At 34.0% G+C, this 17823-nt stretch overlaps 1 protein-coding gene across 1 annotated transcript in view; it reads left to right on the top strand.

Annotated features, from left to right (window-relative positions):
* Window positions 1–17566, top strand: part of LOC123693741 (pituitary homeobox homolog Ptx1) — a 36658-nt gene extending 19092 nt beyond the window's left edge. The window contains exons 3-5 of the mRNA XM_045638942.1: window positions 3633–3761; window positions 9820–10061; window positions 16822–17566. Of these exons, the coding sequence (XP_045494898.1) occupies window positions 3633–3761; window positions 9820–10061; window positions 16822–17397 (947 nt within the window). The 3' untranslated portion in view covers window positions 17398–17566. The remainder of the gene's footprint in view (window positions 1–3632; window positions 3762–9819; window positions 10062–16821) is intronic.
* Window positions 17567–17823: the final 257 nt, after the last annotated feature.

The following is a 17823-nucleotide window of genomic DNA, read 5'->3' as shown; positions in this document are numbered from 1 at the left end:
AGTGTAATTTGTTAGGCGTGTGTTATATTTATAACATACAAAATTAAGTAGGTTGTAATCAGTTATCACAATAATAAATTCTTAAACTGTATTCATCATCTATCAAAGAAGGATAGTTCTGTTCAATGACAAGCAGTCTAACAAGAAATACATATTGTAAGGTGCGTTAAAACTGTTATTCATTGTAAACTTTAAGATTGGTTATTATTCAAATGTCTTGATAATATATTTACGCCCTATAAATTAATAAGCGGAGCCGTTGTGACAATCGTACAAATGGGATACTTAGGTGCTGAAGAACTATTTAATATCTTTCTGACAAGTGGCATTCAGATTGATATAGTTCGGCTTCCTCTTGTTCATTGTGGTTATTTACGATGTTGTGTAGCTATCTTTTGTTTGTAATCACTTTCAAGAGTTCTTTACAGCTGAACAAGTTTATGCACTATATACATTATGCCATAGGTATAGTTTGTGTAGGTACTTACCTATATTTAGATAGAGCTAAATATACCTACGTAAAGTATAGATCTTATTGTAGAGTTCACAAAGAAACCGATAAATTGATTTAAATTATTTCTGAAGATACACATAAAGTACATAATTATATTGAGTAGCATGAAACACATAGTAATATTTTTTTTGAATAATTCACTAATCCTAATACTTGAGTCTTTATATCCACGTAAAGTTTCCATAAGTATTTGTTTATATTTGTTTTACACTGTGAGTAGGTATTATGAGATTTACAAAAACATAAGTGATAAGTACATACCAGTGTAATTCTTGAATTGTTCTCGTTAATTAGGTATAGATATATTGTTTTTCTTTTTGATAAAAATAATAGCCCGAAATATTCCTATTTATACATCGAATTAAATATGAGTAATCCATATAGTGCTAAATACAATAGACAGCCATCACAAATAATATCCACATGATATGTTTATACGTAGATACGTACTACGTACACTACTCATAGACAATGTTTGTGTTCCTATCTAGAATAGACTCTACATTTTCCAAAAATATGTTCATATTAAATCTACGGATTTGTTTCATTGTGTTATTATAAGTAGGTAATACTAATAACAGTTTATAACGCCGTTATTATAAACACTTCTCGATCTGTATAAAAAAGAAATTTAGAATATTCTTTAAGCATTCCTACATACATATTTTAGGCGTCAGGGTCGTGGTCATAAATTACTGAACTTATCTATATTTGCCTGAGCGCGACTGTCTGTTTTTAGAGTAAATACAACATTTTCTGTTTATATTCTCCATACGATATGCTGTGATATTATATTTTTAGTTCCATCAATTTATAAGTACGAGACCTTGACATGTTGAAAACAATTATTTTGAAGGTTCCATAAAATATAACGATTTCAAAATATCAACATTCGATTATGTGTTTCTATATTTGCTATCATAACTCTAATTAGCATTGTAACCTATTTAGCATAGCGTCGTTATTGTTATTATCGAAATAAAACAGTAATTGGCTCATAAAAGTTATAAAGCTCACGACAGATTGTGGTATATTGCTATGACAGGTGTAATGTACAATCACGTGGAGATTCTCTTTTGAATTAACGAAAGTTGTAGGAATGATATGATTCGCAATTACAAGTCATTTAAATATTATAAAACATGAATGAAATAGCTTTTTGAGCCATTGTAAAATCTGAGAATTTCTTTGATGATAAAAAATAACACCAAAGCTATTAAAATTGATACATTACTAGTTAATCCCTTGAAGATTACATACCTGAATACAATGTAAAGCTGGAAATAAATAAAAATATATTTTATTACTTAATGATGAATAAGTCGTCCTTAATAAGGTTAAGATCAATTCGCTACTGTGGATTTAATCTAAAACATAAAATTGTGTTTATCGTACTCATGAAGATTATGTTGCATTACTTTGGATTTTCGGTTTTAAGATAAACATAAGAGCGTAAGGCAATAATTATAACATGGTATTAGGTGTGATTTCCTTCTACTTTAAATATAATATTATATTATTTTTACATTATTGGAATAGTTATTAACAGGTAATTAATTAATGGGGTTGTATAAATAATCTAATTAACATGACTCTGTTTATAATATTTCTTCCTCATATGAAACAATTAAATGAAATTTAAATAAGTATTCATTTTTTCACGACATTGTACTCTATTGTACCTTTATAAATCAAACAATACATTATCAACTTCTTTATTGGTTTTCGAATAATTAATTATTCTAAAAAACAAAAATTGAATCGGCACAATATAATTATTAAACCAGGCACTCTTTTTGCGACTATCTCCAGTCCGTATGGAGACGCGCTTTACAGCCCCAATAAAACAATGAACGCGCTTATCACCTGTTATCAAAGCAGCAAACATAAAATTTATTTGAACGAGTGTGTCGTTTGTAGTTTGTACCGTACGTTTGTACGATCCGACGTTTGTTTTTGCTGTATCATGATAAGATCATGTGTTACAATTAACACATTTTTCAATATTATGCATGGATGTATTCATATGGGTTATTTCTGATGATTCTTGGTGATGATGACTATTGATAAACTTGCTGATCCTTCTTTAGGGATATAGTTATATACTATCATAAGCTTATTTTTTAAACAAAACTGTCTTTTATCCTAAATACTTTATTAAATTTAATCCATTTGATTTGCCTTTATTTTTGTCATTTTAATTCTTTTGAATACAATTATACACTGCAACACTAACTACGTTAAAATTTGTCAGGTCAATTGGGAGTAACGTCTTATTTATTGCACGAAATGAAAAAGCTCTGCCAAACCTCACAAATCGTAACACATTAGAGAAGCGAAAGTCTTTTTCAAATTATCACAACTAATATCATTCATCCAATCAATTGGCAGTTCGTGACTTCTTACAAAACAATGGGATCACGGGTTACAATGCAGACGTTAAAACACAATAAATTTAAATAAAAAAGCAGACGGACCGTTAAGTCCGAGCCAATGTTGACATGATTCGCTTACATTGATGTAATTTAATTAAAAATTCAACTTTTCTGTTTGGTTTATTTTTGCCACCAATTTTTCTGAATCAAATTCTATGTATTATAAATGCAACACTTTATATTGTTTGATTTTTTTATATTTGCTAGAAAAACATTTAGGAATCTATAATTAATTTCGAGATAAGTTATTTTTAATTTTAACTTTACGTAAAGATTCTTTACATAAATGTAAACTACACCTGACATTATCTTGAGTAGTAATTAAAATGTACCTATCCCCAAGATTTTATTAAAACATCGAAAGTGTACGTTATGCATAATTAGCTAAAAGCTATATATATAGGGTGTGAGCTGTCTCAAGTGACTAATTGGTTGACAAGTGTTCGGGAACACTTAATTAGCTCATAAACGACGGGGCGTCATCGCTAGTTAGTGAATGCATTGAGATGCGTGAAAGGAAAAAAAAAACATTTTTTAACGTTTTTAGTTCAATCATTAAGGGCACATAGGTACTATTATATCACAAGGTTTTCGTGGAAATCGTGGAATTGGCACGGTTTTAAAATAACACAATGGACATAAAATATATTATCGTTTTCTAAATCCAATCTCTTTTGTTTCAGTATGGGCTGAAACAGGCGAATTTCGGGATAGTGGGCACTCGTCATTAAATTCAGGGGGATCGGGAGTGGACCAGTCTTCATTGTACGCGCCGCCTAGACCAAGAAGAGACCGAAAACTAACTGACGATAGTGAGTATTTTTATTTTTTATTTAACAAAATCATAATAATATGATACTTATAATATTAAAAAAAAAGTGTGTGAGAAAGATTTTAAGAAAATGTCTTTCGCTCAAAAGAGCTTTTTGTATAAATGTGGTAAACTCGCTACAGATGTAAATTTTTATTGTTCGTTATATACATACATTGTTATTACGGAATCTATAGTTTATTCCATAAGTTTCGATAAACAAATCCCATGAAAGTATTGAGACTATTTTTTAACTCATCATAGCTAAAAATAAATGGTTCTAATATTAAAACTCATAATACCTACAGGCTACAGTTTCCATCATATCGACCACACAGAGTGACAAAATTAAAACTGTAAGTAAACTCGGTAAAGCGGTAAAATCTATTAGCAAATACGTCCGCACGTTATTCTAATGCTTTCACAAACACTGCTCGTTGGCGCCTGATATTCCTCATATGCATACTGTAAAAATGTTTAATTTTAAACTCGATAAATACGTATTATTATTCATTCATAAGCTAACATTGTTTATGGTATGCGCTATAAAAACTACGCACGCGTCTTGATGATTTGTGTTAGACCTTGAATTATGGAACGAAAAGTTTCGGTAAAATTTTTAAGAAGTAAATTGTTTATTTTTATTTTGCAAATATAAAATAAAATATCGTAATGGCAGAGATCTATTTTCACTAATAGAATCCTTATTGGCATATAATCTACATGATACAGGTAAAGGTAGGAACCTATATAGGTGGGCATAATGTTGACACTAAGAAAGCGACCAGTCCAAACAACAAGGATAATGATGTAACATATTAAAGAAACGTTGTAGCGTTATCACAGAGTGCTAGTGTGAAGTGGCGTGTACCGATATCGGTAACACATGTTAACTGCGCTATTTACCTTCAAGCTTGTGTCGTGTCGGCCGATCGCAAAGGTTGTGTCGGAATGATGGATGGGTCGGCGGGCGCTCAAAGCGTATCGCCGATAACACTATCATATCGACGTTCGGTATCGTAATCGTCCGCGAGAATGCGAGGTAGCGTCCAGCCCAACCTGAAATAATCCTACTTGTTCATTATACAACGTGTAGCCTTGATTGATTGTTTTAATATACCCGTAGCACTCGTAGTGCAACCTTGAATGCATTTTCATACCATGACTAGATAATATAATAATAATTCGGAACTGATTGCAATGTCAAAGTTATCATATTATGTAAGTACTTACTACTTTCGTGTAAAAAAGATAAACTTGAAGTACATATTAGGTACTCTACATTTTCCTCGTGTACACAATTTTAATGATGATTCTGATAATACATATATTGATATTAAGAAAATAGAACAAAACTGTATTTACTAAATAAAACATTTGTTAAATTTTTAGATGAATAAAATGTAATCAAAATTTCGTATCACTACCGTGTTTGTTACACTCGGCGCCAATAATAAAAGTAATATAGTAACTATAAATTATTATTGCAGCTTTTATCGTTTGTTACGAAACAAATTGACTAAATAAATCTTTATTATAGCTTAACTACATAGATAGTCACACATAAATGTTATTTTTCAATAAATGACAGGTATAAATGACGATCACACGTGATATAATAATTACTCGTAGGTATGCAAAATTTAAGTGTTCCATAAACAAAACAGGATGAGATAATGTCAATTATTTCCATTATTAACTTTTCTTTTACATAGTTTCATCGTGGTTTCATCCAAATTCATGAACGAATGCAACTTATCAAAAATAATACAATTCGGTGCCATAGTGTTAAAAGAGATACGTAACTACGTAAGTGAGAAGATTCAAGTATCATTGAACTTTGTAGAGCTTTTTTCATTCATATAATTTACATGCATGTTCTTCACAATGTTAATTGCATACATAAGTTTTATGTTGAAGACGTTCCACACACATGCTTTATTGGACCTTTGGAACGGCAGTGAAGATATTAATGAATTGTAAACACGTATCATCGTGTCATTAGTGAAAAGATAATAACTAAATAAATCATCAATCAAGATAAATCGCTGCAATAAAGTTGCCAAGAATAATCCGATTAAAAGCGCAAATTACATTTGGAATTGGTTTGTTGGTTGATACGAGCACTCATTAACGCGTAATTCGAAATAATAATTGAGGTTTTTCCAAAAAATATGTATGCTCTTAAGTTTAAAAAAAATCATCATCAATCATGGATATTTTTTTTGTGTTTATTTAAATTACTCTGAATCAAACTTATGTTTCAATTCGATGAAGTGTTTTAAGGAGGAAACTTTTCACCTAATTATTTCATCGAGTTCGTATTGTTTATTATAGCTGCGATATATTTTTACGCATTAATAATAATTTATAATTAAATGAATACTCTGAATACATTTCCAATGCTACGTTTTTAAACCATTTTTTGATCCATACAATTTTAAAAGATATATAGTATAGATATATATCTTCACAGTAACTTTTTATCTACGAATCTGTATGAGTCATTGAAGATATTCCCTGCAAAAGGCTGTTACGTTAACTGACATTGACTATCGTAAAAGATAATTTAGCATTTCGTTCAAATCGTACCTATAATGTCTGTGATCTCAAAATGCAGAACAATTATAATATGCAATCGGTTTATTGACACGAGGATTTCGACTAAACCCAATATACGGGCTTGATTGCGATCGTACCGTTATCAGTAACGTATTGATGTAATAACACCCTATCACTGTCCCCACGGCCGCGACATACTTATGTACCTGTCCTTGCTACATTGTTTTAGAAAACGAATGTGGTGCTAATTAAATTGAAAAATGTTGTCACATATGTACAAGCAAATAAATGAAACTAAAACCTTAAAATGAATTAAATCCAACATATATTTTCTATGTCTCTGTTTTGCTCTACATAAAAGTAACTTTTGTAGATTTTTAAACTTATTTCCATTTTTAAATAGGTATAGATTACTCGAAAGATAAATATAAATATCAGTTCCAAAATAATATTCTAAAATGGCAACATCGATACAAGTTATCTTGTCCATCAAAAAGATATTCCAAAAAATAAATCTAAAACAGAATTATTGATATTCATTTACGTGACGCTCCCTTCACCCATTTATCTGAAAATAGAATGTAACAAAAACTAGAAATTATAGTGTAGTTCATAAATTACGTTATAGTGACGTTGATCATTGAGAAAAACGGATTTACAGCTGTGTCGTAAACGAATCCACTGCGTCTGCGCCTAAATCCTGGGTATTAGCGGTGGATTGCTACCGGTGGACGGCGCTCATGATTCAGTACTTTTATCTACGTTTTATGTGAAACAAGCTTTAAATGCTCGATAGGACGGTTGTCGTGTTTATTTACATGTAACCCAATTTTAAACCGCTAAAGAAATCCGCTAAAATGAAAATTACTGATTTATTACTTTCATATAATATCTGTGCCTCCAGTGAATAAGGGAGTAAGACGAGTTATTCCCTTTGGTTTTTATTGCACCATTGGATTCAGCTCGTCAAAATACACAACATATCAAAAGGACATATCTCTAGCTGCATCCTAACCCATTTTTTCGAATGACCCAAACGGTATAAGTAGGGTGTGATTAACGGTATAAGTTACCTTATCCATCATTTTAGGCAATCGCAAAGGAACTATTCGTCTCGAGTCAAAATAACCCACGAACACAAGGACGTATGTGTAGTTATACTTTTTGAATAAAGACATAATTCATTTTGTTCCATCCGTGCTAACACTATTTTAGTATATAAACGCATTTGTGTCATTTTTCTAACATGAGCATAAAGGAACAACTCTTAGTGTCATTGGTTCAAGTGACGATATGAGACAGTTTCGCATTAATGCCGTGTTGTAATTGGTCTATTTGAATACTGCACGGAAACAACAGACACTATTTCTTTTTGCTTAATAATATTTTTCAATCGTTTTTTCAATAAATATGCAACAATAAATCTTTATATTTAAAAAAAAAGGTATTTATCAATCAACTTGTAATACTAATAATATTTCTATGGAAATTAACTATTTTTTGCAATAGATAAAAATACAGTTTTAATTAACACATTAAGTGCATTTAATGATATTATACTCTTTGTTTATATAAATAGAGAACGATAATTGAATTATCTAAAAAAGCCAACAAAAATGTTAAGCTTATATTTTCTTCTTTTAATTGGGTAAGTTTTCTAAAAAATAACTAGTTTTTAATCTTTTTTTTTTTAATTTAATCTAACCAATAATACTATAATTATAGACGCATAGAAAAAAAAATTATAACCAGTCTTGAAGAGTCTCTTCAAGTCGTATTTGCATCCAAGGCACCTTCAAATCTGTGCTTAATTTTTTCATAAAATCTCTGCGGCTCATTGTTTTTTCTTTATTTATCTATATTATTTTGATATTATAAGATATAGAAATTGTTAAAATTTCATATCATGCCGTAAAATATTGCCACAGACCACCTATAACTTTCCCTGTAAGGTAACTGAACATACAGGAATATGGTTTTCGAGCTTCTCTTAACTCTTTATAGTGCTTGTATCCTCAATGTATAACAAATATTCGTTTATAACCAGACAACATCTCAGCCACCCAATCCTCTTTCTTGGAGTCCAAATCCAGCGGAGGACAACAGTCATTTACTAAAATTGAAGGTTTTTCGTCCTAGTGTTAAAGTTTTCTGGATCCTATTTTATACTCAATATATAGTATATAATACTATATCATGTAAAACGTGACTTGGAAAAAAAAATATTCACATAAATCACAAAATAATTTTTTTTAAACAATCGTAAAAGTTACGAAAAGCCCAATTATACGTCAAAATGACGTACAACATCCTCTTAACTACAAAATGGCGGAATTTACCGGGAAGAGCCAACTATGTACTGCTAGGTCTCGACGGCTAATGAGTTGTTTCTGGATTTCGAAGTGATTCGATGGTAAATATAGAAAAAACAAAGATATTTCGCCGCGGTGTACATCAAATTTACGTAGATTGGACTTCTAGGGTTAAATGCATAAACACCTAAATGTTGTTTTGTTTTTATTATATCTAATAACGTTAAAAAATCCGTTGATTTCACTCGTTTTTCAAGCTACATGCATGGTTGTTCCACTAAAAGGCTTCAATTGAGTCATAAAGTACACAAATTTCAAGCATGATAAGTCGCATTATTTCTATAAAACCAAAACTGGCAATAATATAAGTCGTGTTAAGCGACTATGAACATAGTGCTTTAGGGCATAAGTCGTTATATTGCAAAGAGCAAAAAAAAATTATGTGAATACATTGAGTTATTCCATGAAGTACTCGTTCATAAGGCCACAACTACAAAAAAACACGAAAAAAGTATATTTATGGGGTTGTTACAATATCTGTTTATATGTAAAACTAAAGTCTAACATCATATCTTACCCATACAAGCTTAAAAATTTGAAGTTATAAAGATTTAGTGTTGATATATAGTTTTTTGTCTCTCCTGAAAAGTGCTGTTTTTGAGTTATTCCCTTATTCACTGGAGGCACAGATATGTGCTCTTACTTATAGGTGTTATAAGTTAGGTAAAAGACATGAAAATAGTAGTTATTAGTTTAATAAGATATATGCCACAAGTTTATAAATTTATTTTTGGTATTTATACGAATAGTATGTAAGTGATTTTCTACATGTAAATAACGAATCAGACGCTGGTCACAACGTCGTGCCGTATATTTATAAATGTAGAAACATTAAGGAGTTTATTGTTTTATTTTCGGTGACATATTATTATAGCGGATTTACGCGTGTCACGCGTATTTTCGTAAATTTAATTTTATTGTTTCATGTTTATATTTTCGTGGCAAGTGTGCTTAATGTACATGAAGATATTTAAACACTTTGAGTAAAGGATTAAATGTATAAATTCAATGAACATGCCATCTGGTAGAGTGAAAGCAAATGATGTCATGAGTGAATCTTTCAACGTCTTATTTAGGTGAAATTTCTTACCTTATCTCATGTTTAAGCCTCATATTTGTTACCAGATCGACCACTCACAGAAGCGACGATAAAGACAGAATCCACAACACCCGGCGTGGGCCCCGACGAGCCATCTCTCGACGACAAGGGCGACAAGAAGAACAAGCGACAAAGACGACAGAGGACGCACTTCACGAGCCAACAGCTGCAGGAGCTGGAGGCGACCTTCGCGAGGAACCGCTACCCCGACATGTCGACGAGGGAAGAAATCGCGATGTGGACGAACCTTACGGAAGCGAGAGTTAGGGTAAGCTATTTTAATATATTTGTTACAATCAAAGCATATAAAAAGCTTTTCTTATGAATATGATATAAAAAGAGGGTATATTAACATCACTATTCACGTACAGTAAAAAACAGCACCAAACTATCGATGAAATTCACAAAAAGAATCCCGTAAAAGTTTTTTAGCAGAAATTTGTGTGACGCGACAGCCGTGAAGGTGTTCAACAATATTAACGAGCTATATGTTTAGACTAATCGGTGCATCCGGCGCTCCTTCGATATTTTTGTATCTCGCCGTCGAACGGAACACCAAATCCCTTAATCCATGAGGATTTCAAGCGTCTATTTTGGTCTTTTCATAATCCCGGGCTTAAATGTGATCGCATCCACACACTGTCAATAGTTTTGGAAGGCCTGTTAGAGATTCTGCGGTTCTACTCAATTCGTATTATTTACTCTGCGCTCCGAATACGTGGGATACCTCTGGGTTGCTTTGGTATGCCAAGAATTAATGTCGTCCATGTTAATCCCCAGGACGTGTTGTTTCGCTAATTTTTTGAGGAATCTGAAAAAGTAAATGTCACATTTACTGTTTTATGGGAAGTAAGTACAGTTTAATGGATTTAAAACCATAATAAACTACTAACACTGTATATAAATAAAAACTTAAATAAATATTACTACTCAAAAGTAATAATTAAATAGTTTTGATTATTTGTTTGCTATAATTAACTCAAAACTACTCGTTATGGATAAAGTTCTAAAGCTCTCTATTCAGTTCGGCTCTATAGTTAGTAATATAGTAGGTAGATTACAGTTATTATAACTACCTGAAAAGATGTATAGACGCTCTAAGCTACACATATAAACATTCAAATTAAAGACTAATCAATTATAAGACTTATGATGAAGTAAATTTACAATATCAGTAAAAAAAAGGTATTGCGATATTGCAGTACCTAATTCATAGATTAATTTTCGCGTAATCTTGAACGCACTTGTAATTCGATACCTTTAATTATTGCTGCAATCTTCTACAGATATTTGTAAATTGATATTTTCCAAATGAGCCCCGTGCAAGTATTTCAAGTGCTAGATATTCATTTCATACTTGTACGATTGTAGTCTGTACGTCTGTACGTCTGCTTTGAACGGCGTGCGTTCCTTAAATTATCTGTGTTCAAATTACAGGGCTGTGATGATAATAATTATTGTATGTGATATCATATTATTAACTATCATATAATTGATTATTTTTAACTGACTTCATTTGTCTGTGTACTTATAGGGTTTTCAGTTGCAATTTGTTAAAAATATAGATAAAGTTTAACTATTATTTTTTATTTCTCTTAAACTTTTCTACTTATGAGATAAATGAAAATAATAAAATAAATATAAGAATAAATATAAGAAAAAAAAAAATATAAGAATAAATGTTACCACTTAAATTAATATGTTCTCCTTTTGATATGCATATACATATATAACTAGCGGTCCGCCCCGGCTTCGCCCGTGGTACATATTAACGTTTTCTCTACATAAGAACCATCCTCGTACTTCAAGGAATATAATAAAAAAAGAATTATCGAAATCGGTTCAGCCGTTCTCGAGTTATGGAATTACAACGAAAAGTGGCATTGATTTTTATATATTAGATATGCATGTAATTGTTTGTAATTTTTAAATTTCATACTAAAATGACGGAGGGTCTAATGTATATCCATAGCCTGTTTAATCATTTTTTTTTATATTTGTGAATTAAAATTCAAAATCATGTTAAAAACGCACCTCATCAGGCAACCCTAACGTAGGGATTAGCGGCCGTTCGTCTGCGCAACTCTTCGCGTCAAATAAATCTGTGCGCGCGCGCACCGATAAATCGTCGAACATTATTTTTGTTACCAACTCATTAGGGTCATTGCCTGCCTATTGACTCTTAAAATATGATATCTTAAGCTCAATGTTTTGTTAACCGCATGCGTTTGCAAATTACTTCTGTCATACGTTATCAATTTCGTCGCTTATGTTTCCGTTTATAATTTTGCACGACGGAGATGACATTTTTAATTGCAATAATGTGTGCATATTTTTAAGTTTGAATATGATTTCTGAAATAACAAGTACAAAAATGTTCAAGTATCAGTTACTGCACAATTTGCTGAATAAAACTTTAATTATAACTTCAAATTATTTTTAATTTGAAGTTATACTTAATTATAGCATTTTAAACACTTCTCTTCACTTAGATACCTCTTATATAAGGAGTTTGCACAACGAAACAGAGCTTCACCAAAGTTTTACAAAAACTACTTCAAGTAGAGCAAATAAGATCTCAACCTGAATCTCTAAATAAGAGAACATTAAAAAAGATAAACTATTTTCTACGCAAGTAAATACATTGCATTCTACGAGGATTCTGAGAAAGCACGGCTGGGAGGGGCCGTCAAGCCAATCGTCCGTGAAACAACTCTTGACACATTTCATTTGGTACGAAACGCGCCGATTCGCACCCTGACAGCGCATTAACGATCATACTAATAACTCATGTATCGAGGTCTTATACGTTCTTAGAATGCGAGACACGTGTATTTTACGCGTAGAAAATATCGTAGATGTCTACGGTTGATGTCTGTTTACTTAATTTCGTAGCACCTCTTACAAAAATGTTGTAGGGGCAGTCAGATTTCTCAGTTTGCATTGTGAATCTCGCCAGATAAATATTTCGAACGATTCGAATGATTCGAATCTAAGGTATGCCCACGCCAATAAAAAATACATTTAAATAATCCTTAGGACAGTTTTTAGTGATCTAACAATAAAATGTTTTACAATGAGTGTTTGTAGATAGATAGAAAAACATTTTAGTGAGTTTGCTAGAAAAAAAGTGTAACGCATCCGGCGACAGACTCGCCGGCACGTAACATTATTTATTTTACGTGAAGCGCTTATGCAGGTTTTTCCGCGCTTTTAACGCCCGATGCGTGCAAACAGTTTAGCCTTCATGCTATTTTTCCTAAAGCCTATCCACGAATGGAAATTTTAGTCCTCGATGACAGTGATCGGGGATGACATATTCCGTGTAAACTAATAATGCTTTGGCACAATTCATGATAATGCTTAAAATAAAGGTTAGTCAATTAGGTATGCTAAAACCAATAAAAATAGGCATAAGGAAAGAAAGATAGATGTCGTATACGGAATGCGGAACAACATCGAAATAAAATTAACAATACAGTGTCACAGTATCAAATCCTAACCTTTATACAACACTGTTAACTGTAAAATGTAGACAGTAATCTTGCAAAGTATCACATATTCCGAAACAAGATTATTGAGGAACAACGATTGCAAATTCACGTAATACCGTGTAATACTGCCAATAAATTTCCGTTAAACAAAATTGCACTATATCGCTAAACATTAGAGTTGGTTCTCGAAATTTTCCAGTTAAATCGGAGATTTGATCAGTTAGGATAGTAGATGTCTTACCGATATCCTACTTATGTTTTGAAAGACCGAATGTCGAGTGTTTTGATCGTATGAGCCTCGTGTGGATTTAGAATGGCAAATATTCTACTCAATGAATATGAACTGAAAATTGTTGTTTTATAATCGCACTAATCTATGTTTATTAAGGAAAGGATTATATTTTGCGGTAGTCGTGCTTGATATGTTGTCATCTGGAATTAAAATATATTTATACAAAAGATAATAATATTGGCGTTACAGCATGATTCATTTTGCACTTATATAATTTACATTCAGTGCTCAAAGTATTATTAGTTATTCTTAGTGCAGAGTTATTGTGTTTGTTATTATATCTGTATCAGTATGCGTATTTCTAATTTAGTTACCTCTACATTAACAATAATATCTGCAGACAGACAGGGAAATTATCTTTAGATCATGGACCCAATAAATATCTAGTATATTCGTCCATGCTTTAGATACAATGAATGGCTAAATATGAATTTAGAGTTGAAGAAGATAGAGCGAGGAAAATGATTCATGTATTAAGATCTGGAAAATAACAATTCGCTACTGTCTGAAGGAGAGTACTTTTATTTTTCTTGGGCACCATTATTTGACGGCAACTTGACTCCGCAGGGTGCATTTAATAATAATCTACTTACAAGGGGTGTCTCTGCGGTCTAATGCGAACAGATGTTATCGTACTACAACCACTAGGAAATTGAAGACAAGGTGTCTTCTTATTCTTCTTTTCAAGAATATAAAAGCTAAATATTTCAAAAAAAATATGTAGATTTTTATATATCACTACTTCTTAAAATATTTGTTCAAAGTCATTTTTCCACGATTTATTTTGTCTGTAATACATTGAGATTTAAAAAACCATTCATCCCTGTAATAGAGTGAAATGAAAACCCTGGATTTAGACATTGTATGTAAAATAAACGTATATTGGCTAGACTGGGACAACCCTACATTTCGCACGTGTCAAATCCTAGTTCATATCCATTTATACGAGCCAAATTGTTTATTTGACTTTCGGCTGGTGCCCAAATAAACGCTATTGCAGAATTCCAAGCTATATTGCCATCGTAATATATACCATAATCCCTAACCCAGAACTAAGAGCAGCGATTCCGATAGACCGTCATTTGATTGATGATACTAATAAAACTGTGATTCTAGTTTAATTTAAATTTAAGGCAATTTAGCAACCCTGCTCACGCTGACCGTAAAATAGGTTTATTATTCGGACGGGGCGGACGCATCGTTCCGTGTTTATTATTATAATATCGGCGAATAAATGCATAGGTTATTCATCAGCTTCGTTATAGTAACAAACTGCAATGCATTTTCTCAGATAGAGAATATGGTTATATTAGGACTGATGCTCTATAGTCCATATTATATTCATAGACTAATGGATATCTAATTATTTTTGACATACTGGGATATTTCTAAATAATCGCTTCTAATATTAATTACCTATAAATTTTTAAAAATAAATTAAAAACTGTCTGTATAAAAAGCTTTTCATAAAAAATAGCCCTAATATAATCAGTTCTCTTCTTAAATCGCTAGCAACTGAAGAGCTTTAAAATTAAGCACATACAAAACATACTAAATGAGTGCAGCGCGTTCTCTAATCCATATAAATAGATCAGAGCAGTAACAAACTACTAGATATTCACGTAAAGAGCATCGTTTATCGTGAAAATAGCGCAGCTTGTAAGACACACGCGCTGTCAGGGCCACGTCAGGCCATGAAGGTTTTAGGCGTGATGGCGGACATTAATCTTGCTGTACACGTCCCGCATGATAACATGATAACATCCCCAACCCTCCGCGTGCTGCCGAATTATCTGAACATGATTGGAACTTTCCTTATTTTAGCTTCAAATGACAGCAATGCTTAAACAATTTCCGTCGCAGTTTTCAAATTCCAATTGGTAGGTGGACGCCAGATCGGTTTTGAATGATATTGTGGTATAGCTTTGAGTCCGTTATTGTCATTGAATGGTAGCGAATACAGAATTGATTGTTTATCATATAAAGTTATGGTTCTCCTATTCATATTTAAGAATTGAGCCATTTGGAATAATAATGGTAGGCAGAGATTTAAATAGTTAAATGAAAATTTGATATACCATTGTTTTCTTTAACTTAAACATGAAAAAATGTTATTCTAATTAAATATTTATGTTTAAGATTAAAAAGTGTAATCCGAATAATTAAAAGGCAAACATTAGTATTGATTACGGTTAAATAAAAATTATCACAAGGCTCCCTCCGCTTGACGAAGGCCGGGAACACCATCCTACAATAATATATTTAAAGGATTAGCCTCGCGTCGCAATATCGCGACCCTCCGGTCTCCTACACCCCGCTGCGCTGTCCGCTATTCAAATAATGGAAATTATTTCCACATATGTGCACCTAAATAAATATCATTCTGTTGTCATTATTGAACACCCCAACCTTTGTGTGGAGCTATTTTCACCCGCTTGTTCGTGGTCACAGGATGTAAACGGAAAATTTATCTATCTTTAATCGTTTTAATATTGTTAAAATTTAAAGTTCCGTTTGAAGCTTATTTTGAATTGGGTACCTACGAATGCTTCACCTGTGCAACAAAAACCAAGCCCACGTGAATTTGCGAAATTTATGTTTCGAAAAATAAACGTTCGTATATGGGGTGGAAACGACCGTTTATGTTCACTTAACCGAGGAAAGAGGGTATTATTTACCGTTTCGGCTGGGTGAACACGCCACAGTGAGTGAGACAAATACCGCTGCCGGCACAATATTTATTGCAGTCGCTACGTGGATTGCGCAATTTATCGCGGAGGTGTCGTCGGCGATCGATCGCTCACTGATGGACGTGGCCATACATCAGCGAGAACGTTATCTCCGCTCACGGCGACTTATCGGCCTCACTCCGCCTCTAACCTCGGCCTTCCTAAATAACAACATCGATTCGCCGCAGACCTCACTGTGCGGCTCGAAACCCGATCATTTATTGCGGTCTAAGAGTTCGCATCGGTGTGGAGATGCCCCGTCCAATCGCGACGCTCGTTTATCTTCATTTCGCGGCCGCAATTAGACGGGTCGTTGGCTGCGACCGGGCGGGGCCGCCGCCTTCGCTATTACTACGTGGCTCGAATACCCCGGCGCTTCGCTCCGCTCCGTCAACTCGGTAATGAGTAAAGTTAATAGGCGCCCACGCGACACTCCGCCTCAGGATTGCGTGCTCCGTCAAAGTTTCTCCGATTCCTTAGATCGTAACATAACAGAAATGTCCTTTGTTCCAGGTATGGTTTAAAAATCGAAGAGCGAAATGGCGGAAACGCGAACGGAACGCCATGAATGCGGCGGCCGCGGCCGCGGCGGACTTCAAGAACGGATTTAGCACGCAATTCAACGGCCTAATGCAACCGTTCCCCGACACGGACGCGCTGTACTCCTCGTACCCGTACAACAACTGGGCCGCGAAGGTGCCCAGCCCGCTCGGCACCAAGAGCTTCCCGTGGCCCGTGAACCCGCTCGGCTCCGTGGTGCCGGCGAGCCACCACCAGGGCTCCGTGAACTGCTTCAACACGGCGACGTCGATGGGCGCCGTGGGCGGCGGGTCGATGGGCGGCGTGGGGGGCTCCGGCGGCGTCGGCGGCGGCGTGGCGCCGTGCCCGTACACGGCGCCGCCCAACCCGTACGGCATGTACCGCGCGGAGCCGTGCCCGGCGATGTCGTCGTCGATCGCGTCGCTGCGGCTGAAGGCGAAGCAGCACTCGTCGAGCTTCAGCGGCGGCTACGGCAACCTGTCGCCCGTGTCGCGCGCGGGCTCGGCGCCGCTGGCCGCGTGCCAGTACGCGGCCGACCGCGTGCTCTGAGACCGCGCCACCGCCTCGTAGGCGCGCTCTCACCGCACGACACGCTGACACTTATGGGACTCCACGCTGACCACTAAACACAAACTAAATAATAACATTGGTTTATATAAAAGTAAAATTCGGTTGATATAGGTATTCAATGTTAAATTATGTAAAAGGTAAAGGTAATGTAAAGCTTATCTACTAAATTCAGTACCTGTTTCAATAAAAAATACGAATCAAATGTGATAAAGGTTTCAATAAAATAAAAAATAACGATTATTCCTATTTCGAAGTGTCAGACGCGGCTCCATAAGTGGCATCAATGATTTAATTTAAAATTGTGAAACTTCAGGCAATAAACTAAACGATTCGTACTAGACGGTGTTTTGTAAATATGTAGCTATGTACTTATTACTTACGTATACCAAAGCGATGTGTGCAATT

Source organism: Colias croceus, chromosome 8 (genome assembly GCF_905220415.1).
Source record: "Colias croceus chromosome 8, ilColCroc2.1".
Taxonomy (NCBI): Eukaryota; Metazoa; Arthropoda; class Insecta; order Lepidoptera; family Pieridae; genus Colias; species Colias croceus.
The sequence above is the reverse complement of the archived record's forward strand: the minus strand, read 5'-3'. Positions and strand labels throughout refer to the sequence as shown.